At 42.5% G+C, this 21,839-nt stretch overlaps 1 protein-coding gene across 3 annotated transcripts in view; it reads left to right on the top strand.

Annotated features, from left to right (window-relative positions):
• Positions 1-21,839, top strand: part of WNT7B (Wnt family member 7B) — a 740,164-nt gene that overhangs the window by 279,809 nt on the left and 438,516 nt on the right. The window contains exon 1 of one of the 3 annotated variants that reach the window (XM_030213973.1): positions 15,474-15,509. The exons of the other annotated variants lie outside the window; for them this stretch is intronic. Within the exon in view, the coding sequence (XP_030069833.1) occupies positions 15,478-15,509 (32 nt within the window). The 5' untranslated portion in view covers positions 15,474-15,477. Of the gene's footprint in view, positions 1-15,473; positions 15,510-21,839 lie in introns of those variants that run through there. 3 annotated transcript variants of the gene reach the window in all.

Genomic DNA, 21,839 nt, shown 5'->3' with positions numbered 1-21,839 from the left:
TAGCCAAATAACTTTAAAAGTATAATAGGAAGGCTCAAATCTTGTTCTAACAGACAGTTATTTTATTTTTTTGGTTGCTGGATACGTAGCACTGCTACTGATCTCAATTAGGTGTTAATTAAGTTGTGAGGAAATAGAATATTTGCAGAGGTTACTAAGGGCAACCTGATTACTGAGTTGGCTTGAAAGGGTCTGTTTGAAGCAGTCCTCTTAGATTCGAAAAAAAGATTGCGTTGGAGGCAAAAACACATAGTAAAAAATTTTTTAGGTATATTAAAAGCAGGAAGCCGGCAAAAGAATTGGTTGGACAGCTAGATGACCGAGGAGTAAAAGGGGCAATCAGGGAAGACAAAGGCGTAGTGGAGAGATTAAATGAATTCTTTGCTTCGGTCTTCACCGAGGAAGATTTGGGTGCCAGAAATGGTATTCAAAGCAGATGAGTCACAGAAACTAAATGAATTCTCTATAAACCTAGAAGATGTAATGGGGCAGTTGTACAAACTGACAAGTAGCAAATCTCCTGGGCCGGATGGTATTCATCCCAGAGTACTGATAGAACTGAAAAATGAGCTTGTGGAGCTATTATTAATAATATGTAATTTATCCTTAAAATCGTGCGTGGTACAGGAAGATTGGAGGGTGGCCAATATAACACCGATTTTTAAAAGAGGTTCCAGGGGAGATCCGGGAAATTATAGACCGGTGAGTCTGACGTTGGTGCCAGGCAAAATGGTGGAGACTATTATAAAGAACAAAATTAGAGAACATATTCAAAAGCATGGATTAATGAGACAAAGCCAACATGGATTTAGTGACGGAAAATCTTGTCTCACCAATCTACTACATTTCTTTGAAGAGTTGAACAAACATGTGGATAAAGGTGAGCCGGTTGATATTGTGTATCTGGATTTTCAGAAGGACCTCATGAAAGACTCCAGAGGAAATTGGAGAGTCATGGGATAGGAGAGTCATGCTCCATTACAGCACTCTGATGTTCCTGATAATAGAACTGCAGCGGAAGAAAAAGCTATGAAGGTGGAACAAAAAGATATGAAGGTACAAAAAGAGAAAAGACACCCCCAAATCACTAATGTTGAAACACATACCAGGAATTGTAAATGGAAAGCGATGACCACAAATGTTCGCAGTCTAAGAAATAAAGTTAATCTTCAAGCCCTGATGTTGGAGGCATACTTGGACGTTGTTGCAATCACGGAGACGTGGCTCAATGGTTCCCATGAATGGGATGTCAACATACCAGGCTATAATCTATTTAGGAAGGATAGAGATGGTCATAAAGGTGGAGGAGTAGCTCTGTATGTGAGAAATTATATCGCAGTGACTGAAATGACAGGGGTCTGGGGAATGGAAGAAGCGATAAAAAGAGATGTTAGAACCTTTGTCCATGTGGGTGTTGTCTACAGACCTCTGATACAACTGGAGGAATTAGATAAAGGTCTGATCGCGGATATTCAAAAGTTGGGAAAGAAGAGAGAGGTGCTGTTGCTTGGAGATTTCAATCTGCCGGATGTAACATAGTAACATAGTAAATGACGGCAGAAAAAGACCTGCATGGTCCATCCAGTCTGCCCAACAAGATAAACTCATATGTGCTACTTTTTGTGTATACCTTACCTTGATTTGTACCTGTCCTTTTCAGGGCACAGACCGTGTAAGTCTGCCCAGCACTATCCCCACCTCCCAACCACCAGCCCCGCCTCCCACCACTGGCTCTGGCACAGACCGTATAAGTCTGCCCAGCATGATCCCCGCCTCCCGCCACCGGCTCTGCCACCCAATCTCGGCTAAGCTCCTTAGGATCCCTTCCTTCTGAACAGGATTCCTTTATGTTTATCCCACGCGTGTTTGAATTCTGTTACCGTTTTCATTTCCACCACCTCCCGCGGGAGGGCATTCCAAGCATCCAATACTCTCTCCGTGAAAAAATACTTCCTGACATTTTTCTTGAGTCTGCCCCCCTTCAATCTCATTTCATGTCCTCTCGTTCTACCGCCTTCGCACCTCCGGAAAAGGTTCATTTGCAGCATCCTGTTCCCAACAGTGGCCAATCCAGGTCACAAATACCTGGCACGATCCCAAAAATGTACAAAACATTTTATACTGCTTATCCCAGAAATAGTGGATTTTCCCCAAGTTCATTTAATAACGGTCTATACACTTTTCCTTTAGGAAGCCATCCAAATCTTTTTAAAACTCCGCTAAGCTAACCAGCAACGAATTCGAGTTTAATTACACGTTGAGTGAAGAAAATTTTCTCAGATTCATTTTAAATTTACTACATATTGTGTATCTGGATTTTCAGAAGGCATTTGACAAAGTATCTCATGAAAGACTCCAGAGGAAATTGGAGAGTCATGGGATAGGGGGTAGTGCCCCATAGTCCTAGTATTTTTGGAAAGCATAAACAGACGCTTCACATCTACCCGTTCAACTCAACTCATTATTTTATAGACCTCTATCATATCTCCCCTCAGCCGCCTTTTCTCCAAGCTGAAGAGCCCTAGGTGCTTTAGCCTTTCCTCATAGGGAAGTCGTCCCATCCCCTTTATCATTTTCGTCGCCCTTCTCTGCACCTTTTCTAATTCCACTATATCTTTTTTGAGATACGGCAACCAGAATTGAACACAATATTTGAGGTGCGGTCGCACCATGGAGCGATACAAAGGCAATATAACATCCTCATTTTTGTTTTCCATTCCTTTCCTAATAATACCTAACATTCTATTTGTTTTCTTAGCCGCAGCAGCACACTGAGCAAAAGGTTTCAATGACACCTAGATCCCTTTCTTGGTCCGTGACTCCTAATGTGGAACCTTGCATGATGTAGTTATAATTCGGGTTCCTCTTTCCCACATGCATCACTTTGCACTTGCTCACATTAAACGTCATCAGCCATTTAGATGCCCAGTCTCCCAGTCTCATAAGGTCCGCTTGTAATTTTTCACAATCCTCCTGCGATTTAACGACTTTGAATAACTTTGTGTCATCAGCAAATTTAATTACCTCACTAGTTACTCCCATCTCTAGGTCATTTATAAATATGTTAAAAAGCAGCACTCCTAGCACAGACCCCTGGGGAACCCCACTAACTACCCTTCTCCATTGAGAATAATGACCATTTAACCCTACTCTCTGTTTTCTATCTTTTAACCAGTTTTTAATCCACAATAGAACACTACCTCCTATCCCATGACTCTCCAATTTCCTCTGGAGTCTTTCATGAGATACTTTGTCAAACGCCTTCTGAAAATCCAGATACACAATATCAACTGGCTCATCTTTATCCACATGTTTGTTCACCCCTTCAAAGAAATGTAGTAGATTGGTGAGGCAAGATTTCCCTTCACTAAATCCATGTTGACTTTGTCTCATTAGTCCATGCTTTTGAATATGCTCTGTAATTTAGTTCTTAATAATAGTCTCTACCATTTTGCCCGGCATCGACATCAGACTCACCGGTCTATAATTTCCCGGATCTCCTGTGGAACCTTTTTTAAAAATCGGCGTTACATTGGCCACCCTCCAATCTTCCGGTACCACGCACGATTTTAAGGATAAATTACATATTACTAATAATAGCTCTGCAAGCTCATTTTTCAGTTCTATCAGTACTCTGGGTACCATCCAGTCCAGGAGATTTGCTACTCTTCAGTTTGTAGAACTCCCCCATTACATCCTCCAGGTTTACAGAGAATTCATTAAGTTTCTCCGACTCGTCAGATTTGAATACTGTTTCTGGCACCGGTATCCCACCCAAATCTTCCTCGGTGAAGACCAAAGCAAAGAATTCATTTAATCTCTCCGCTATGCCTTTGTCTTTCCTGATCGCCCCTTTTATTCCTCGGTCATCTAGCGGTTCAACCGATTCTTTTGCCGGCTTCCTGCTTTTAATATACCTTAAAAAAATGTTTCTGTGTGTTTTTTGCCTCCAACGCAATCTTATCAGCGCTTTGCATTTGGCTTGACATTCTTTATGCTATTTCTTATTATTTTCAGTCGATTCCTTCTTCCATTTTCTGAAGGATTTTCTTTTAGCTCTAATAGCTTCCTTTACCTCACTTTTTAACCACGCCAGCTGTCATTTGGTCTTCCATCCTCCTTTTTTAATATGTGGAATATATTTGGCCTGGGCTTCCAGGATGGTGTTTTTGAACAGCATCCACGCCTGATGTAAATTTTTGATCCTCGCAGTCGCTCCTCTGAGTTTTTTTTTTCACCGTTCTTCTCATTTTATCATAGTCTCCTTTTTAAAGTTAAACGCTAACATATTTGATTTCCTATGTATACTTACTTCAAAGCTAATATCAAATCCGATCATATTATGATCACTGTTATCAAACGGCCCCAGCACCATTACCTCCCTCACCAGATCATGTGCTCCACTAAGGACTAGGTCTAGAATTTTTCCTTCTCTCGTCGGCTCCTTTACCAGCTGCTCCATAAAGCTGCCTTGATTTCATCAAGGAATTTTACCTCCCTAGCATGCCCCGATGTTACATTTACCAAGTCAATATCGGGGTAATTGAAATCACCCATTATTATTGTGTTGCCCAGTTTGTTTGCGTCCCTAATTTCCTTTAACATTTCTGCATCCGTCTGTTCATCCTGATTTACTGTCTGTTTTACTGTCTGTTTTAGGGCTCTGTTTACAAACTGGCGGTAAATGGATGTACTGCTGGGCTACCGCAGCACCCCCAGCATGCCATCATATCTGGCACTACAAAAATATATTTATTTTTGTAGCGCCGGTGTGTACCCAGTGGTAATCGGGCAGTGCCACACGCTGCTCGATTACTGCTGGGTTAGAACAGGAGCCCTTACCGCCACCTGAAAGGGTGGCAGTAAGGGCTCCCCACAGAATAGCCATGTGGCAAGGGCTTCAATTGCCACATTGCCATTTCATAAGAAAAAGAAAGACCTACCTTTTTCCCGCTGTGGTAGAAGGGGGCCTTGGAGCTTATCAAAAACACACACTGATGTCAGTGAAGGCCCTCTTTTGCTGCGGCTTGGTAAAAGGAGCTCTTAGTGTTTTCTTTAAATCTCAATAAAAAAGATTTGAAATACAGAAATGCTGGCTGCTGCTTCTGAATATTAAGCCCTTCCCCCTAAGTGTACACTAAATTGATTTATCATGTTAACCTACAAATCAATGTACTTTAAGTTCTAACCTACAGTTAAAGATTTTTTTATTAAAATAAAAATTGGGGGGGGGGGGGGGAACAGGCAAACTGATTTTTTTTCCCTGTGCATGTCCTTAATGCTAGGATGATGCTGTCTCCCAGAAGGACTATGACTTTGTTTGATTGTGGTGAACAGTGGCGTAGGAAGGGGGGGGGGGCGGTCCGCCCCAGGTGCACGCCGCTGGGGGGTGTCGGCTCCGTGCTGGTGCACTGCCATCTCTGCCCCGACAGAGAGAGCAGTGAACCAGCGTGGAGCTGACACACCCCAGCAACGTGCAGTCGGGGCGGATCGGCCCTGCCGCCCGTCCCTCGCCGCAGGTATGCGCTCCGGGGGGGTGCGCTCCAGCGGGAGGAGGGTGCGCCGTGCTGCACCCGGGGGGGGGTGTGTGCGCAGCGGCGACCCGCTCCGGGTGTCAGCTCCCCTCGCTACGGCTCTGGTGGTGAATTACAAGTTTGAAGATGATACCTTATGAGTTACAGCGCTTCCTTCCCTCCTTCCAGCCCCCACACTGCTACTGATATAATGTGATATAAGATTATAACAGATACTCATGAAAACTTGGGTGCTGAGAAGTAGCAAAGAATTGCTAATAATAAAGCTGTGGACATAATTTTCCATTCGATATGGGGCCCTTTTACAAAGCCACAGTAGGGTTACCATGGCAATGGTACACAGCAAATCGGCCCTACTGTGGATGCCCAGTGGTAGTACTGGTGTGTGCCACATGCCACTTCTGGTGTTCAAAAAAATAATTTTATTTTTTTACCACTGGGTTAGTGCAGGAGCCCTTATCACCTCCTAATAGAAGGTAGCAAGCACTCCCTCAGTAAAAGGCCACATGGCAAGTGCTTAACTTACCGCATGGCCATTTCTGTTTTAAAAAACCCATCCTTTTACTCACTGTGATAAAAGGGGGGCCTTGGCGCACAGCAAACCCATGAGCTCACGCCACCGCAGGGGTCTTTTTACTGCAGCTTGGTCACCTAAGTGGATTGGTCTCCTTTGTGTGGATGTGTCAGGAGTGTCTCAACTGCCCAATAATCCTACTACTAACTTTTGTCAAATATGGATGTTAAGACTAAACATGATAGAAAAGAATCATTACTATTTAATAATTATTTTACAGATAAACTAAAAATACAATTTTCTATTATTTTTAAGGCTCATGCCTGGTTTCCTAATATTGTATTTTTATATTCATTGTTTAAATTGTGGGATGACCCATTGAATTAGTTTTACAATGTGCTTGTGAATATACCATTGGCTCAGTATTCAGCCAGTGGCGGGCAGCGTATTTGCTGATATTTCATGCCGGGCCATATCCGGCAACCAGCATTGAATATCTGGGTTTATTTTGGCTGCTAAAATGTTAACCGGCTATGCTGATATTCAGCACTAACCAGTTAACTATTTAGCAGCCTATCAGGATTATTTTTGGAAGAGATCACCGGCGATCTTCCGACACAAATTGGGAGATGGCCGGTCATCTCCTAAAACCGGCCAAATCGGTATAATCGAAAGCCGATTTTTGGACACACTTGCCGGCATTCCGTCGCTGAGGCGGCCAAACTTCAAGGGGGCGTGTCGGCAGGGTAGCAAAGGCAGGACGTGGGCGTGCTTATGAGATGGCCAGCTTCAGCTGATAATGGAAAAAAGAAAACCGGTGATGACGAGCATTTGGTCGGTTTTACTTGGTCTATTTATTTTCATGACCAAGTCTCAAAAAGGTGCCAAAACTGACCAGATGACCACCGGAAGGAATCGGGGATGACCTCCCCATACTCCCCCAGTGGTCACCAACTCCCTCCCACCCCAAAAAAAAAACTTTAAAACATTTTTTTGCCAGCCTCTATGCCAGCCAGCTCCATGACAACAGTATGCAGGTCCCTGGAGCAGATTTAAAGCCAGGTGCACTAAACTGCACGGAAGAGTCCTTCCCTTACCGATCCCTTAGCAAATCGGTAAGGGAAGGGCATGCATGAAGGAAATCACATGCAAATGAGCTGCTCATTTGCACATGAATTTTCTTCCCTAGGAGGGGAAGCCAGTCGGCCAGCTCGTAAAAAAAAAAAAAAGGATCTTGCTGATCAGTTATGTTATGACTTACTTGTTCTGGAGTGCTGTATTTTGTGATACTGTTTTGAGACATAAGTACATTATATAAATAATGCCACACTGGGAAAGACCAAGGGTCCATCGAGCCCAGCATCCTGTCCACGACAGCGGCCAATCCAAGCCAAGGGCACCTGGCAAGCTTCCCAAACGTACAAACATTCTATACATGTTATTCCCGGAATTGTGGACATGTTCAATAAAGACTTCATACAAATTTAAAAAGTCCCTGACTTGCACTTCTCTTAATGGCCGTCTTTCTGTTGATGGCTGTCTTTCTCCCCGAATGGGGAAATCAAAACTGTTCTTGTTCATAGCTTTTTTTTTTTTAGTAGTAACAGTGGGATTTGAACTGGCCACCTCTGCATTACAAGACCAGTAATGTAACCACTTGGCCACAGCTCACCTTAGTTGGCTGGTCCTCCCTTTTGATTATACCCTTTCAGGTCTCTCTCAGCCAATCACAGCGCGTTCTTTTAGATTCCCATTTGTCTTTTCAACCTCAGTTGCAGTTAGTTATTAGGAATTTTTATTTTAAATTGCACATGTTGAGCAAATTACGCCCTTTTTTGTCTAAGTCTAATTTCAGGAATGTTTTGCAAATCTTGGTGTTGACAGGGTTGGATTATTGCAACATTGTATACTTGGGCCTGTCAGTCTCTTGTCTACAATCATTGCAAGTTGTACAGAATTCTGTAGTATAACTTCTGTTTGGATTATCTAGATTTGAACATGTGATGCTTCATCTTGTTTCTTTATATTGGCTACCTGTTTACATATCGGATAACATTTAAGCTACTTTTGATGGTCCATTTAAATTTGTACCAGGATGCCTCTTATTATTTATGTAATAGCCTTCAACCTCATGCACCCTCAAGAAATTTGCAATCTGCACACACTTGTAGACTTGTGATGTCTGCCTTAAGGCAAGTAAGCCTTGAACAGACATGGAAAAGCTTTTTCATACACTGGTCCCTGGAAGTAGAATAAGTTGCCGCTGTAAATTAAACAACAGCGGGACCTGTGGTCATTCAAGAAATTACTGAAGCATTTTTGCTTTGCCAGGCTTATGCCTCCCCTTGGACTGTTTTGTTACTATTATTTTTGGTTTGGTTTGTGCTTTGTTGGTTTTAATGTATGTTACTTTGTTCTCCACCTTAGACAAAGGTTGGTTATAAATAATATACTATAAACTGTAAAATGTTACACAAAAGAAGAGAAAACCAACCCAACTGAAAGGGTAGATATGGGCAAAAAACAATGGAGGAGTAATAGGTTAGATAAACCAAAGAAAATATTTATTCCATAACAAATTAGAATCAATGAAATACAACAGCCTAATGATAAGTTAGCCAATTCAAACTTATAACATGTCCAGTCAATAATTTCATACAGTAAATATGCCCACATATGTTTCGGTGCTCCTGCTTGCTTCAAGGGCATATAATTGCTACATTATCAAAACATAGTATGGACAATGCCTCAATGAAAACAAAAAAGGACCATCACCAGAACCACAGAGGAAAGTAGAAGTAAACAAAAACAACTATAGATTAGAAATAAAGGGGCTCTTCTGTTAAAATGCATTAAGGGGCAAATGATCAAAACTATGGTGCTATTAGCATCATAAAATAGCACTGAAACAGCACAGAAGAACAATGCCCTAATGCTCAAAGTTAATGAGATGCAAATATAGGTGTACTCATAGCTTTTAGCATTAGGGAGTTCAGCAGGAGAATTGTGCTTGGCACATGCACAGAAGAGTTCAGCGGTAAACTCAGCTCCTATGTGCTTGCACCTGGTAAAACCCAAACGTGAAGCACATATAAGTACATAAGTAATGCCATACTGGGAAAAAACCAAGGGTCCATCGAGCCCAGCATCTTGTCCACGACAGCGGCCAATCCAGGCCAAGGGCACCTGGCAAGCTTCCCAAACGTACAAACATTCTATACATGTTATTCCTGGGATTTGGGATTTTTCCAAGTCCGTTTAGTAGCGGTTTATGGACTTATCCTTTAGGAAACCGTCCAACCCCTTTTTAAACTCTGCTAAGCTAACCGCCTTCACCACATTTTCCGGCAATGAATATTAGCGTCTGTTTTCTGCATTATCAATATAAGCCTTTTTTTCTGGATGTTTATATTTAGATGCCAGTAATGGACACCAATGTGTGTGTGTGTGTGTGTTTTTTTTGTTTGTTTTTTTTAAACCATGGCCACTTTAAATGTATTCACAAGACAAGAATGCCAATGTGTGCTTCATGTTTGGGTCTGCTGTTTCTCACAACTAGCGCTCAAGGGCTTGCAAGTGTTTCCTTCTGCTTCCAAAATATTCAATGTGATTTAACTGGCCAGAAATGGTTCCTGGCCAGTTAACATAGTAACATAGTAAATGACGGCAGAAAAAGACCTGTACAGTTAAATCGCCTGTTCAGAGCTAACCGCTAATTTTTGTAGCACTTAACTGGTTAGTGCTGCTGAAAATGTCCAGTTAGTGCTGAACTGAAAACCAGCTGTTTTGCGGGCATTCTAGGGGCGAGGTTGCCACTTGCTGGTTAAGTACTGATATTCAGCACTTAACCTGCCCAAGTCATCGCATAAATAGGACCGCATTACAGTCAGTCCTATCTTTGGGGCCCCTTTACTAAGCAGCGGTAAGCCCAGAGCGGGCTTACAGTGTGCCAATACGGAACTACCATCAGGCTACCGCAAGAGTCGGTTGGTAGTTCCCACCCCTAGTGCGCGCCTTTTCCGTCACTACAAAAATATGCAGAGCTGGAACTTAACCGGCAGTAATCGATTACCACCAGGTTAGCTTGGGAGCCCTTACCGCCATTTCTTACCACACAGCCATTTCTTTTTCCCAAAAATAGACAGTCTTTTAACTGCTGCAGTAAAAGGGGGCCTCAGCGAGCATCAAAAACACATGCTGACACTAGTGCAGGCCCCCTTTTACCACAGCTTAGTAAAAGGACCCCTTTATACGGCTCCCTATAGCTGGTAAAGTGCAGAATATAGCCAGCTCCGCAAACCTGGAAACTGAATGCTGAAGCTCAGATATGGTTTGGCATTGAATTTACGGGTTTAACACTGGTGGTGGTCAGGAAAATGTTTGATATGTGTTAGTTCTGGTGAACTTTTTAGCAAAAACAGTTAGTTACAGTTTTTATTTGTTAAGTTTTAGTCACCTCTGCTTTCCTCTGTAGCTTTCTAAAGTTAGTTTTGGGCATGTCTCTTTTCTGGTGTACCTGGGATCTATCCTGTCATTCAATGGCATTCTATTTTCTTTTCTTTTTATATATTTGTGAAATGTTGTAAATTACTTTGGGATTTCCCAGGATTTGGCAATTAATCAACTCAAAAAATATAAACATATTTAATATACATTCTTTAAGTTTATTTTTTATTATTGTTTTTATTCTGTGGTAATATGTTTATAATTATCAATATTTAATATTTGTCATGCTTAATTTTCTTTTTTTTTATTTTATTATTGTCATCCATGGATCCCTTTTTACTAATGTTCTGTAGGGTTTTTTTTACCACACATTAAAGGGAAAAAACAACACATGTTGACAGACGTTGTGCTAAATGTATACACGCAATAGGGGCATATCCATGGTAACGAAGAGCATATAGCATTAACACATGGTAATATCAATGCATGGGATATCATAGGGTCTTGCAATAATGCACATTAATGTAGAGTGTGTCAAGATATACTTAGCTTTTCCTATATAAGGACAGTTTTTGTTAGCTGCCATGTCTGTGCTGTGAGAAGGGAGGAGGTAGGCCACATTAGAGAGCAGTAATCCAGAAACTGTATTGTATGTGGGAAGAGTCACTACGGTCCCTTTTACAAAGGTGAGCTAAAAAGTGGCCTGCATTTTCCCACGGGCTCAGGCTACCTCTTTGTGTGTCAGCCAAAGATTCGAATTTCTACTTTCACAATAATGGCCAGGCGATAAGTCCAAAATTAGCATGTGGCCATTTAACATATGAACCCTTACAGCCTCCTATTCACTTGGTGGTAAGGGCTAATGCGCTAACCCCATGGTAATTGGGCAGCATGTGGCAATATGGCTGTGCTGTTGATTACCGTCTGGAATACCCCCCACAGTAGAAAATAGAAAATTATTTTCTACCATGGGAAAATGCACATGCCAACTTTGGAAGTACTGCTACCCCAGCAATAGGGCCGATTTGGCATGCGCTACCCAGACAGTAGCCTTACTGCGCCTTTGTAAAAGAGCCCCTGGAATGTGAGAGGGGTGTCTATGGAGTGAGCCTGGTGTGAGTGGGCCTGAGAGTGCATTGTGTGTGAGTGACTTAGAGTGATTTAGTGTGGGCATACATCTGGAGATGTGACATGGAGGCAGAGAGGCTGTATCAGTAGAAGCCATACCAGGAATTCCCTGATAGAGGATTTGGAGAGGAACAAAGCCAGAAGTGTGTATGAGACAGGTCACAACCATTACAGAAGGGACTCTAGGATCCCAGGGAGTGAGAGCAGCCAGCGCAGGAAAGGGACTGAAAGGCACTATTCCAGGGCTATAGTGAGGCAGAAGCAGGCAGTACAGCACCTCCACCAGGCAGAAGGGAAATAGCAGGGAGGATCAGACAGGGAAGATGTCTCATATGCCATCTAAATTACATGTCCAAAACTGTGCACATATCAGTATTTATTTTTGTTACATTTGTACCCCATGCTTTCCTACTCATGGCAGGCTCAATGTGGGCTTATATATTGTATACAGGTACTTATTTGTACCTGGGGCAATGGAGGGTTAAGTGACTTGCCCAAGGTCACAAGGAGCTGCCTGTGCCTGAAGTGGGAATCAAACTCAGTTCCTCAGTTCCCCAGGACCAAAGTCCACCACCCTAACCACTAGGCCACTCCTAGCACAATTTGGTTCAGTGCTTCAACACAGAGTATAATAGACTTCTAATAGAGTTGATGCTGGCCAATTTCTCACATCTTTTTTGGTCATCAAAACCACCAAATGTCAGCTGCAGCGAAAAAGGTGTTCTGGAAGGCCATGGTGTGATTAATTAGCAGCCTGAGGGTTGCCCATTGCTCTGTGTCACAGGTCACACACTATTATAATGACCTAAAAGGGAATCTTAGGAATAACACTGCATCCATCCAGTACCATGCCAGCAGGACTGGTGAAGGTGAACTCTGACCCATATCCCTCACTCCATCGGAGGAGAGGCTGGCACAGCTGCTGGGTCCAGACTATGTTGAGGGACTCCCTGAGGACCTGGACACAGCCCACAAACTGAAGGTAGGTGCTTTGACATATAGTACAAGGAGATACAGTGGGCTTAGAACTGGACCTCTGTGCTCCCAGGCCACTGCTCTGCCACTCCATGCACTTTCAGTGAAAGGCCAGAACAGCTGTTTAGTGGCACATAAAATGGCCCTTACTTTCATGGCCTCTACAGCATGTACAATAACTGGCTATCTTAACCCATACATAGCGCAACATCACTAAAACATTATAGATGGATGTCATGTACGCTATAGCACTGTTTACTGTGAGGTCCAGTTTTTAGGAACATACGCCTGAAAACTATGCAATGAGTATTTAAGGAGTGGTGTTGCAGTTATCAGGTTAAGCTTTTGCAATGGATGCTAGGTTTTTTATGTTGTGGTTCTCTGTACACTCATATATATGGCTGTTGTAAGCAACCGCTATACCAATGGTACTCACTCACAATCCTTGAAGACTGCCAAGGGATCAAATTTACATAATATCCCTAAGGAATAAGTACTGAATGCACATCTCTCTTCTACATATTCATTGAATAGCCACCACATCCATGTATTCTTCTTTACTCCAACAGATTTGTCACATGCTGTCCTTAGCCTCTATATGACACTCGCCAGTGGTCCTCACTAATTTCTAAGGTGGAGCCATTTTGCATCCAGATGAGCTGAAGGAAAGCTGCCAAATATCTTTTCATGTGGGGCTGTGATACAGCTGACCAATGACACTCCATCCCTTCTATCTCACCTTCAAACTTTAATTGAGGTTATCCTTAAGGAAGTGGGTATTTCTAATTGCTTCTGCTTCTTCTACTGAGAAATGCCTTGTCCTTCAAGCATGCAGCTCTTCCCCAATCCACTTCCCTCTTTCAGTCACAAGTTTGGGTAGAGAGGAAGAGAGTAGTTAAAAAAAAACAACAGAATGATGATAGGGCAACCCCAGAGGTCTTCGGGCCTTGCATATTGAAGAACACTGCTTTTAGGCATTAGCCAAATGATAGTGAGAAGATGTGGTGCTAAATGCCAATCATATGCCCTGCCCTGTTGTTCTTCAGTCTGTATCACCACCACCTTTCCCATAACTTTTTCTTAGGCCTCAGATGATATTATTGCCCAGCATTTCAAACCCCCACAGCTTCTTCTGTGCCTAACAGTTTTGTCCTCCACACTCCACTTCCCTGACCGGTACCCTCTAAAAGGCTTCTCATGCTCTTCCTCCTTCACCACCTTTCAGCATCCTGTCACACAGATCTGCAGCCTAACAATGCGACATCTGTGCTCCTCCCTCCCAACCAAATAAATTGTCTTCTCTGGGTCAACTGTTGTCTGCATTTTAGGGATGGGTTTGCAACAACTTGAGAAATATCAACGGCATATCCTATGTTGTTGCATGTTGTTAACAAATGAAAACAAATCAGAAAAAGATATGACATTTTGTATTTTTCATTTGACGATCATAGTGTGCACTATTTGCAAAGAGGACTCATTCTTTCAGAAAGAGTGCATACTCTTTCCTGATAGTGCATGCATGTGTGAACCATCATGAATGTGCACACACACTATTGGAAGAGTGCACACTCTATATGAAAGAATGTGCCTTCTTTACAAATAGGGTGCACTTTTTTAAATGAGTGCAAAATTTAATGATATTGCTCCTGAAATGAAAATGACTAACCAAAACAAAATGAACAATGCTGTGAACAACACAGGAAATGAAACAAAATGACAAATTTTGGGCTGCCCATCCTATTTAGGTGCCCAAATTATGTGAGTTTTGAGCCTATTCTATAAGAACACCTACACGCGTTAAGTTTTCTTATAAAATACTGGCACGTCTGCAGTTCTGCGCAAGCATTTAGGCACATCCACTTATGCTGTGTCAATAGCAGGTGTAAGTAGGTACACATAAATGCAGCATTTCAGCATTTAACAGTATTCTGTAAGTTAAGCACACAAATTTTAGACACACACATGCTTCTCCTCTTGTGAATGCCCCCTTACTTTTACATGCTATGCCATTTGTGCATGCAACTTATAGAATACCGCTGAGCATGTGGCTAGCACTTACGTGTAATTGTGATAGTCACAGGTTAATATTCTATACCTTACATATGTAATTGGTGCCTAACTTTAGGCAACTTTTATAGAATGAGGGGGGCAATATGCTTCCTGTCTCAATTTCTGCTTCCCACCTCTGTAAGCACTATTAAGATCCACTGCCTCCTTCATAGGTTTCCACACATTCACATATTTCTCCCAAGCTTACCTCCTCCATGAACATCCTTGGAGGCTGTGGCTGTATCTCCCCTTCAGCCATGTAGTAGTAGTTGCCCTCTGGTGTTACTCAAGTGCTATCAATGCTTGGCATAGTCAATCACCCATCCTCTATAGGTATAAGCAGACATGAAGGCGAGGTGGAGGTACCAGAACAAATAGGTAGAAATGGCAAACAGCGGCAGATTTTATAGCAGTTTCAGTCTTGCTGCTTCATCTTCCAGCCTCATTTTGGCTGAGAGTTCCATGGAAGAGAGGGCTAGCCACACAGCAAAGCAGATGCCCTGAGAATGAGAATTTAACTAGCAAGCAAGCCCTTCAACATATGTATCTACAGTATTGGCATTAGGACATCATAAAGCAATGTTCCTATGGCATGCAAGGTTAGGAGGTATGACATGAAGTGCTGGAAATCAAATATGTATGCAATTCCCTCCATACAGTACAAGTATAGAAAAAAAATGTAACAGAGGGATATACACTGATCTGTACCTTAACTCATGTAAGGTTTTGTGTGTTATGTTTCCTCCACAACCCAACACAGAGAGGGAATGACTCCTGGGACCTCTGGGATCCAGCCTGGCTACACTGCTCCACCTGAGCCAGAGACCTCATATGAGGTGGGGAGGAAATAGAAGAGGAAGAAGGTAATAGAATACCACCAGAGCTCTGCCTGACTCTCCCAAAACACCACCACAAGGGCTCCCCAGAGAGATGGTGTGATGATATTCCAAGTGGCCCAGGTGGCTGGGTCACGAGATGTACAGGTTGAATCAGAGCAGACGACAACTGCTGGCAATGCCATCATCCTGAAAGGGAGTCATCAAAACACCAGAACCAATGTGTGATGCAACATCTGCTCCAAAATTGCATAACCATGATGCATAAATTCTTCAGGACCAGATGTTGCATCTCCAGCATTTGCTGGATGTGAATACATGGGCTGTCAACAATCTAGCTGACGTGACGGGGCATTTTCAAAAGGGACATCCAAGTTGTGATTTGGACGTCCTTGCAAAACGGCGAACTCCAGGGCCATGGAAACCCGTATTTTCAAAACAAGATGGACGTCCATCTTTCATTTTGAAAATACCATCAGAGACATCTAAATCCTTAAATTTGGACGTCCCTAGACATGGACGTTTCTGACTTTCAAAAACATCCTAATGCAAGTCATTTGGACGTGGGAGGAGCCAGCATTTCTAGTGCACTGGTCCCCCTAACATGCCAGGACACCAACCGGGCACCCTAGGGGGCACTGCAGTGGACTTCATAAATTGCTCCCAGGAACATAGCTCCCTTACCTTGTGTGCTGAGCCCCCAAAACCTACTACCCACAACTGTACACCACTACAGTATCCCTTATGGGTGAAGGGGGGCACCTAGATGTGGGTACAGTGGGTTTCTGGTGGGTTTTGGAGGGCTCACATTTACCACCACAACTCATAGTAACACCTTTTTCAGGTAAGTCAGAAGCAGAAAGACTGTGAGCAAATCCATGGGACTGTTAGATCATGAAGGAGCAAGAGGGCAGTCAGGGAGGACAAGGCCATTGCAGAGATATTGAATTAACCAGATAGCATACACCCAAGGTACTGAAATAACTTAAACATGAAATTGCTGATTTGTTAGTGATCTGTAATCTGTTGTTAAAATCATCCATAATACCTGAAGATTGGAGGGTGACCAATGTAACACTGATTTTTTTAAAAAGGGTTCCAGGGGTGATTTGGGAAATTACAGACCTGTAAGCCTGACATCAGTGCCAGGGAAAATAGTGGAATCTATTATAAAGAATTAAATTACTGAACACATAGACAATTATGGTTTAATGGGACAGAGTCAGCATGGGTTTAGCCAAGGGAAGTCTTGCCTCACCAATTTGCTTCATTTCTTTGAAGGCATAAATAAACATGTGGATAAAGGTGAGACAGTTGATGTGAGTGTATCTGGATTTTCAGCAAGTCATGGGATAGGAGGCAATGTCCTTCTATTGTTTAGGTATTGGTTATTGGACTGAAATGGACATTTTTCTCAGTGGAGGAGGGTGAATAGTGGAGTGCCACAGGGATTAACATATTTATAAATGATCTGGAAATCAGAACGATGAGTAAGGTGATTAAATTTGCAGATGACACAAAACATTTCAAAGTTGTCAAAACACATGCGGATTTATGAAAAATTGCATGAAGACCTTAGGAAACTGGAAGACTGGGCATCCAAATAGCAGATGAAATTTAATGTGATGCACATTGGGAAGAATAATCCAAATCATAGTTATCTTAGGAATCAGAATCAAGAAAAAGATCTAGGTGTTACTGTAGACAATACACTGAAATCATATGCCAAGTGTGCTGCGGTGGGCAAAAAAATAAAAAAACCTAGAAATTTAATAGGAAAGGGATGCAAAATAATACCAAGAATATTATAAAGCCTCTGTATCACATCCATGGTGCACCCTCACCTTGAAATTGCATTCAGTTCTGCTCATTGTATCTCAGAAACGTTATAGCGGAATTAGAAAAGGTTCAAAGAAGAAAACCAAAATGATAACAGTTAGGGCTCTTCAATTTGGAAAAGAGATGACTGAGGGGGGATATGACTGAGGTCAATAAAATTCTGAGTGGTGTAGAATGGGTAGAAATGAATTGCATTTTCACTCTTTCAAAAACTATAAATACCAGGGAACACTCAATGAAATTACATGGAAATATTTTTAAAAAGAAATAGGAGGACATATTTTTTTCACTCAAAGATATTTAAGCTCTGGAATTCACTGTTGAAGGATGTGGTAACAGAGGTTTGCATATCTAGGTTTAAGAAAAGATTTGGACAAGTTCCTGGAAGAAAAGTCCATAATCTGTTATTCATATGGACATGGGGGAAGACACTGCTTGCCCAGGGATTGGTATCATGGAATGTTGCTACTACCTGGGTTTTTGCCAGGTACTTGTAACCTGGATTGGCCACTGTTAGAAGCAGGATACTGACCCAGTATGACTATTGTTATGGTCTTATGATAATGAAGATTCAAATGATGAGTTATACAGCACTACTTATAATGCAGATGATAATGACATAAGTACATAAGTATTGCCATACTGGGACAGACCAAAGGTTCATCAAGCCCAGCATCCTGTTTCCAACAGTGGCCAATCCAGGTCACAAATACCTGGCAAGATCCCAAAAAAGTACTAAACATTCTATACTGCTTATCCTAGAAATAGTGGATTTTCCCCAAGTCCAATTTAATAATGGTCTATGGACTCTTCCGGCGATGCTAAAGTATTCTTTGCTATATGGAAGTCAAGTGTTTCAAATAGCAACACCTACACAATCTAGTCTGATTTGAAGGAACTTTTTATCGGAGTCAACGCTCCACATCCTGCTAGTGAAGTTGTTGAACACCTTTTCAGCTGTGGAGGATTAATAACTCATAAATGCACAGTCATTTTCAAAATTTATTTTTATTAAAAACAAACTGAATTGAATTGTAGAGCAGTAATGTTATTTGGATAAAAATGTTACCAATAGATGCATTCATTGCAGTACTTTTATTTTTTATTACATTTGTACCCCACACTTTCCCACTCATGGCAGGTTCAATGTGGCTTACATATTATATACAGGTACTTATTTATACCTGGGGCAATGGAGGGTTAAGTGACTTGCCCAGAGTCACAAGGAGCTGCCTGTGCCTGAAGTGGGAATCAAACTCACTTCTTCAGTTCCCCAGGACCAGAGTCCACCACCCTAACCACTAGGCCACTCCTCAGTGTGTTATATTAGGCAATAACTTTTTTACTTTCACTTAAGTAAATTCTTAATGTGATTTTTATTGTACTTTTTACTTTTACTTAAGTACAAGTAAAGATAATTGCATATTTTGATACTTAAGTACTTTGACCTAATACTTTTTCAAATACTTTGAAAAACACTGGAACATAGAGTAATAGATGATTGAAAAACTTGTTTGTGACAATTGGTAAAAAAGCTGCACTTTGCAACTCCTCTGTAAATCTCAATCTTAACTGCATGTTTGACCATTGATACATTAATCTCTTGACAGCAGTAGGCTTGAAAAGTCTAAAAAGTCTGAAAATATTCAGTTACAAAATCATGACAAAAGAAAAATGTGGAGGGGCATTTTCGAAAGGTCGTCCAAGTATGAATTAGGACGTCCTCGCGAAGTTGTCCAAAATCAGGTAGGTATAATCGAAAAATAGTATGGATATCCTTAGACATTCCATTATCGCAGAGCAAAACGCCCAAATCACGGACGTCCAAAATATATTAAAGAAAGGGCGCCCATCTTCCAGAACCACCAAAGGACGTCCCCAATACAAATGTTAGCAAATGCATTCACTGTTCTTGCCAACATTTGTCATATGAACGTCCTTCGGCGGTTCTACGAGAAAGATGTCCTTATTACTATACTTTGGACTTCTCTGATGTACCTGGTTGTTCCACAATTACAGTGCACTTAGTTGCAGACATCTAGGTACGGGAAATATAAGGAACATTCATAAGTGCAAAGTACAGTAACAAGAACGTGTTTCTTGCAGAACTACCGAAGGATGTCCATCTTACTAGGCCCGCCAAAGGACGGTGGGCCTGTAAGAGGGACGTCCTTCGTCAGTTCTGTGAAAAACATCCTTTTTACTGTATTTATCACTATGAATTTTCCTTGTATTTCCCGTACCTGGATGTATCTTACAAACGTTTTGGCATCAGGAGGGACCTGGAGTCCCTGAGAAGGTTCCGCCGTGTACGGCGGGACCACCCCGATATAATCCGGAGCGCATGACGGCACCCCAGGGCTCAATGTAAGTATTATAAACAGGGCACCTGTACTCCTTTGTAAATGTATTTATTTAATAATGCAAATTTCATGTTCAGTTTCCATGTGGCTAATAGGCAGATAGTAAAGTCATAACACCTCTGTCCCAGATCAAGGCCTGAGGTTGCAGCTACACTCCCATGAGTGTGGTTGTAACTTCCAACTAACCTGAATGAGATGACATGCCTCACTTCTGTATTCCCCTTTCTGTGGTGGATACTGTTTCATGGTATTCTTGCCTGATGTCCTGCTCTTAGTGGATGTCATAGCATGATTTGAAAGTAATGTAAAGAAATAATGTTTCCACCCCCCCCTCCTCCCCTCCCCCCCCCCAAATGGTCATCCAACCATAGTCACAATTCAAAATGCTAACATGCTGCTGAGGAATGAGTGTGCTCTGCCAACACATCTTGTGTACTCCTTTTTCAGACCAGCTTCCAGGGTTCTCATGCATCTCACACCCCATGTGTCTAGCCCAGGGCTCATCACTGACCCCACCTTTCCCCATTCCTGCTTCATGCCAGCCAGCCAGCTCCTGCACTATGCAAGCCATGTTGAATGTGCTGATCTCAAGGACAATCCTTTTACATACACAGGGCACCAGCAGCAGGAGGAGGAGGTGGAGGAGGCTGAGGCAGCACCAGTGGTGGAGGAAGAGGAGGAGGAGGCGGTGACAACAAAAGGGCCGGACCCCTGGCACGATATGCCTCCCCTTGAGAGGCATGAGGGCCCAACACCACCCACCCTCTCCACACCATCACCCGCCCCATCCCCAGCCCCATCACTAGCCCCATCCCCAGCCCCAGCCCTGCACCTCCTGCAACAACTGGTGCATACTGAAAATCAGTTGCTGCAGGAGGTGTCAGCGATGTGGCAGGCTAACGAGCAGCACTTCAGGGCACAGAGGCTGCTCCTTGTGCTGCTCGTTAGCCTGCTGCAAAGGGCCATGCAGGGAGGAGGACAAGGCCTCCCTTGAGAAACTTTGTTAAAAAAAAAAACAACAACAACAAATTGTACATAGTTCTATTTTTTGTTTTGTTAAATATAAGTTTCATATTTTTGGTATAACAGGGTGTGAGTCTCTACTTTGTGCACTACATATTATCAAATGCTGGGGTTGGTATGAGAGGAGGCAGCAATCTGGGTTGCATGACAGGTCAACTGTGACAGAGAAACTTTGGTATATATGTGTCATAAGTGTGGCCATACAGAAGGCCACCTGTTTCTTCCAAACTGTATGGCTGTATGGTAAGAGGGGGAGGTTGGGTGGGCATTTCTGTTGAGGAACAGAAATGCCCATTCCAAACAGAATGCCCTCCAGCCTCCCCCTCCGTACCATAGAGCCCACAGCACAGAATTGTGTAAATAATAGGTATGTTGTCTAGCACTAGTGATCTGCCAAGTAGAAACTTGGAGATAACCATAGATAGCGCATAGACGATGTTTGCTCTCTGATCAGCAGACATCCTTACCCACAACCAAACCACATTGGTGAGGGCCAGGAAGGAGCTACAAAAGCTGGGTCATCTTTGTCACTTGAATGTATGCAGCTTTGGTATATAGTGCTGAGGAGAAAGGGAAAACAACAGTAAAAGCATTAGATGGATGTTTACTTTATTACAATTGCAATATAATACATCAGGTACAGAAGGGGAATTTTATAGGCACCGGGCTGTAGCCACCTGCAGGTTATTTAGAATAGGAACTCTAACCAGAACCCCTCTCCCCTCACCATGACTTAAGGGCTCAAGCCGTGGTAGGCACGCATCTGTGGCCACCTAGAAAATAGTTTGCATGATAGAATTTAGAAATTGTTGTTGTTCCATAACTATGGGAGGATTGTAGGACTCTGTTGAATAATGTGGAAAAGACATTGAGTGCATATATTCTTCCCTCCTCCCCACCCCCAGCAACCTTGAGAATGGGTGGGCACTTCATAAAACGGGACTGGGGTTCACCACATAAAGAAGGATGGAACCTAGCGGGGAGACACATGAGGTGCAAAGCGGGAGAAAAACTACCAGCTCTTTGAGCAGAGACTGTCTTTCTTCTATGTTTGTGCAGCGCTGCGTACGCCTTGTAGCACTATAGAAATGCTAAATAGTAGTAGTAGTAGTAGTACCAGCTGTGGATACCC

The sequence above is a fragment of the Microcaecilia unicolor genome, chromosome 9, assembly GCF_901765095.1.
Source record: "Microcaecilia unicolor chromosome 9, aMicUni1.1, whole genome shotgun sequence".
Taxonomy (NCBI): Eukaryota; Metazoa; Chordata; class Amphibia; order Gymnophiona; family Siphonopidae; genus Microcaecilia; species Microcaecilia unicolor.
The sequence above is the reverse complement of the archived record's forward strand: the minus strand, read 5'-3'. Positions and strand labels throughout refer to the sequence as shown.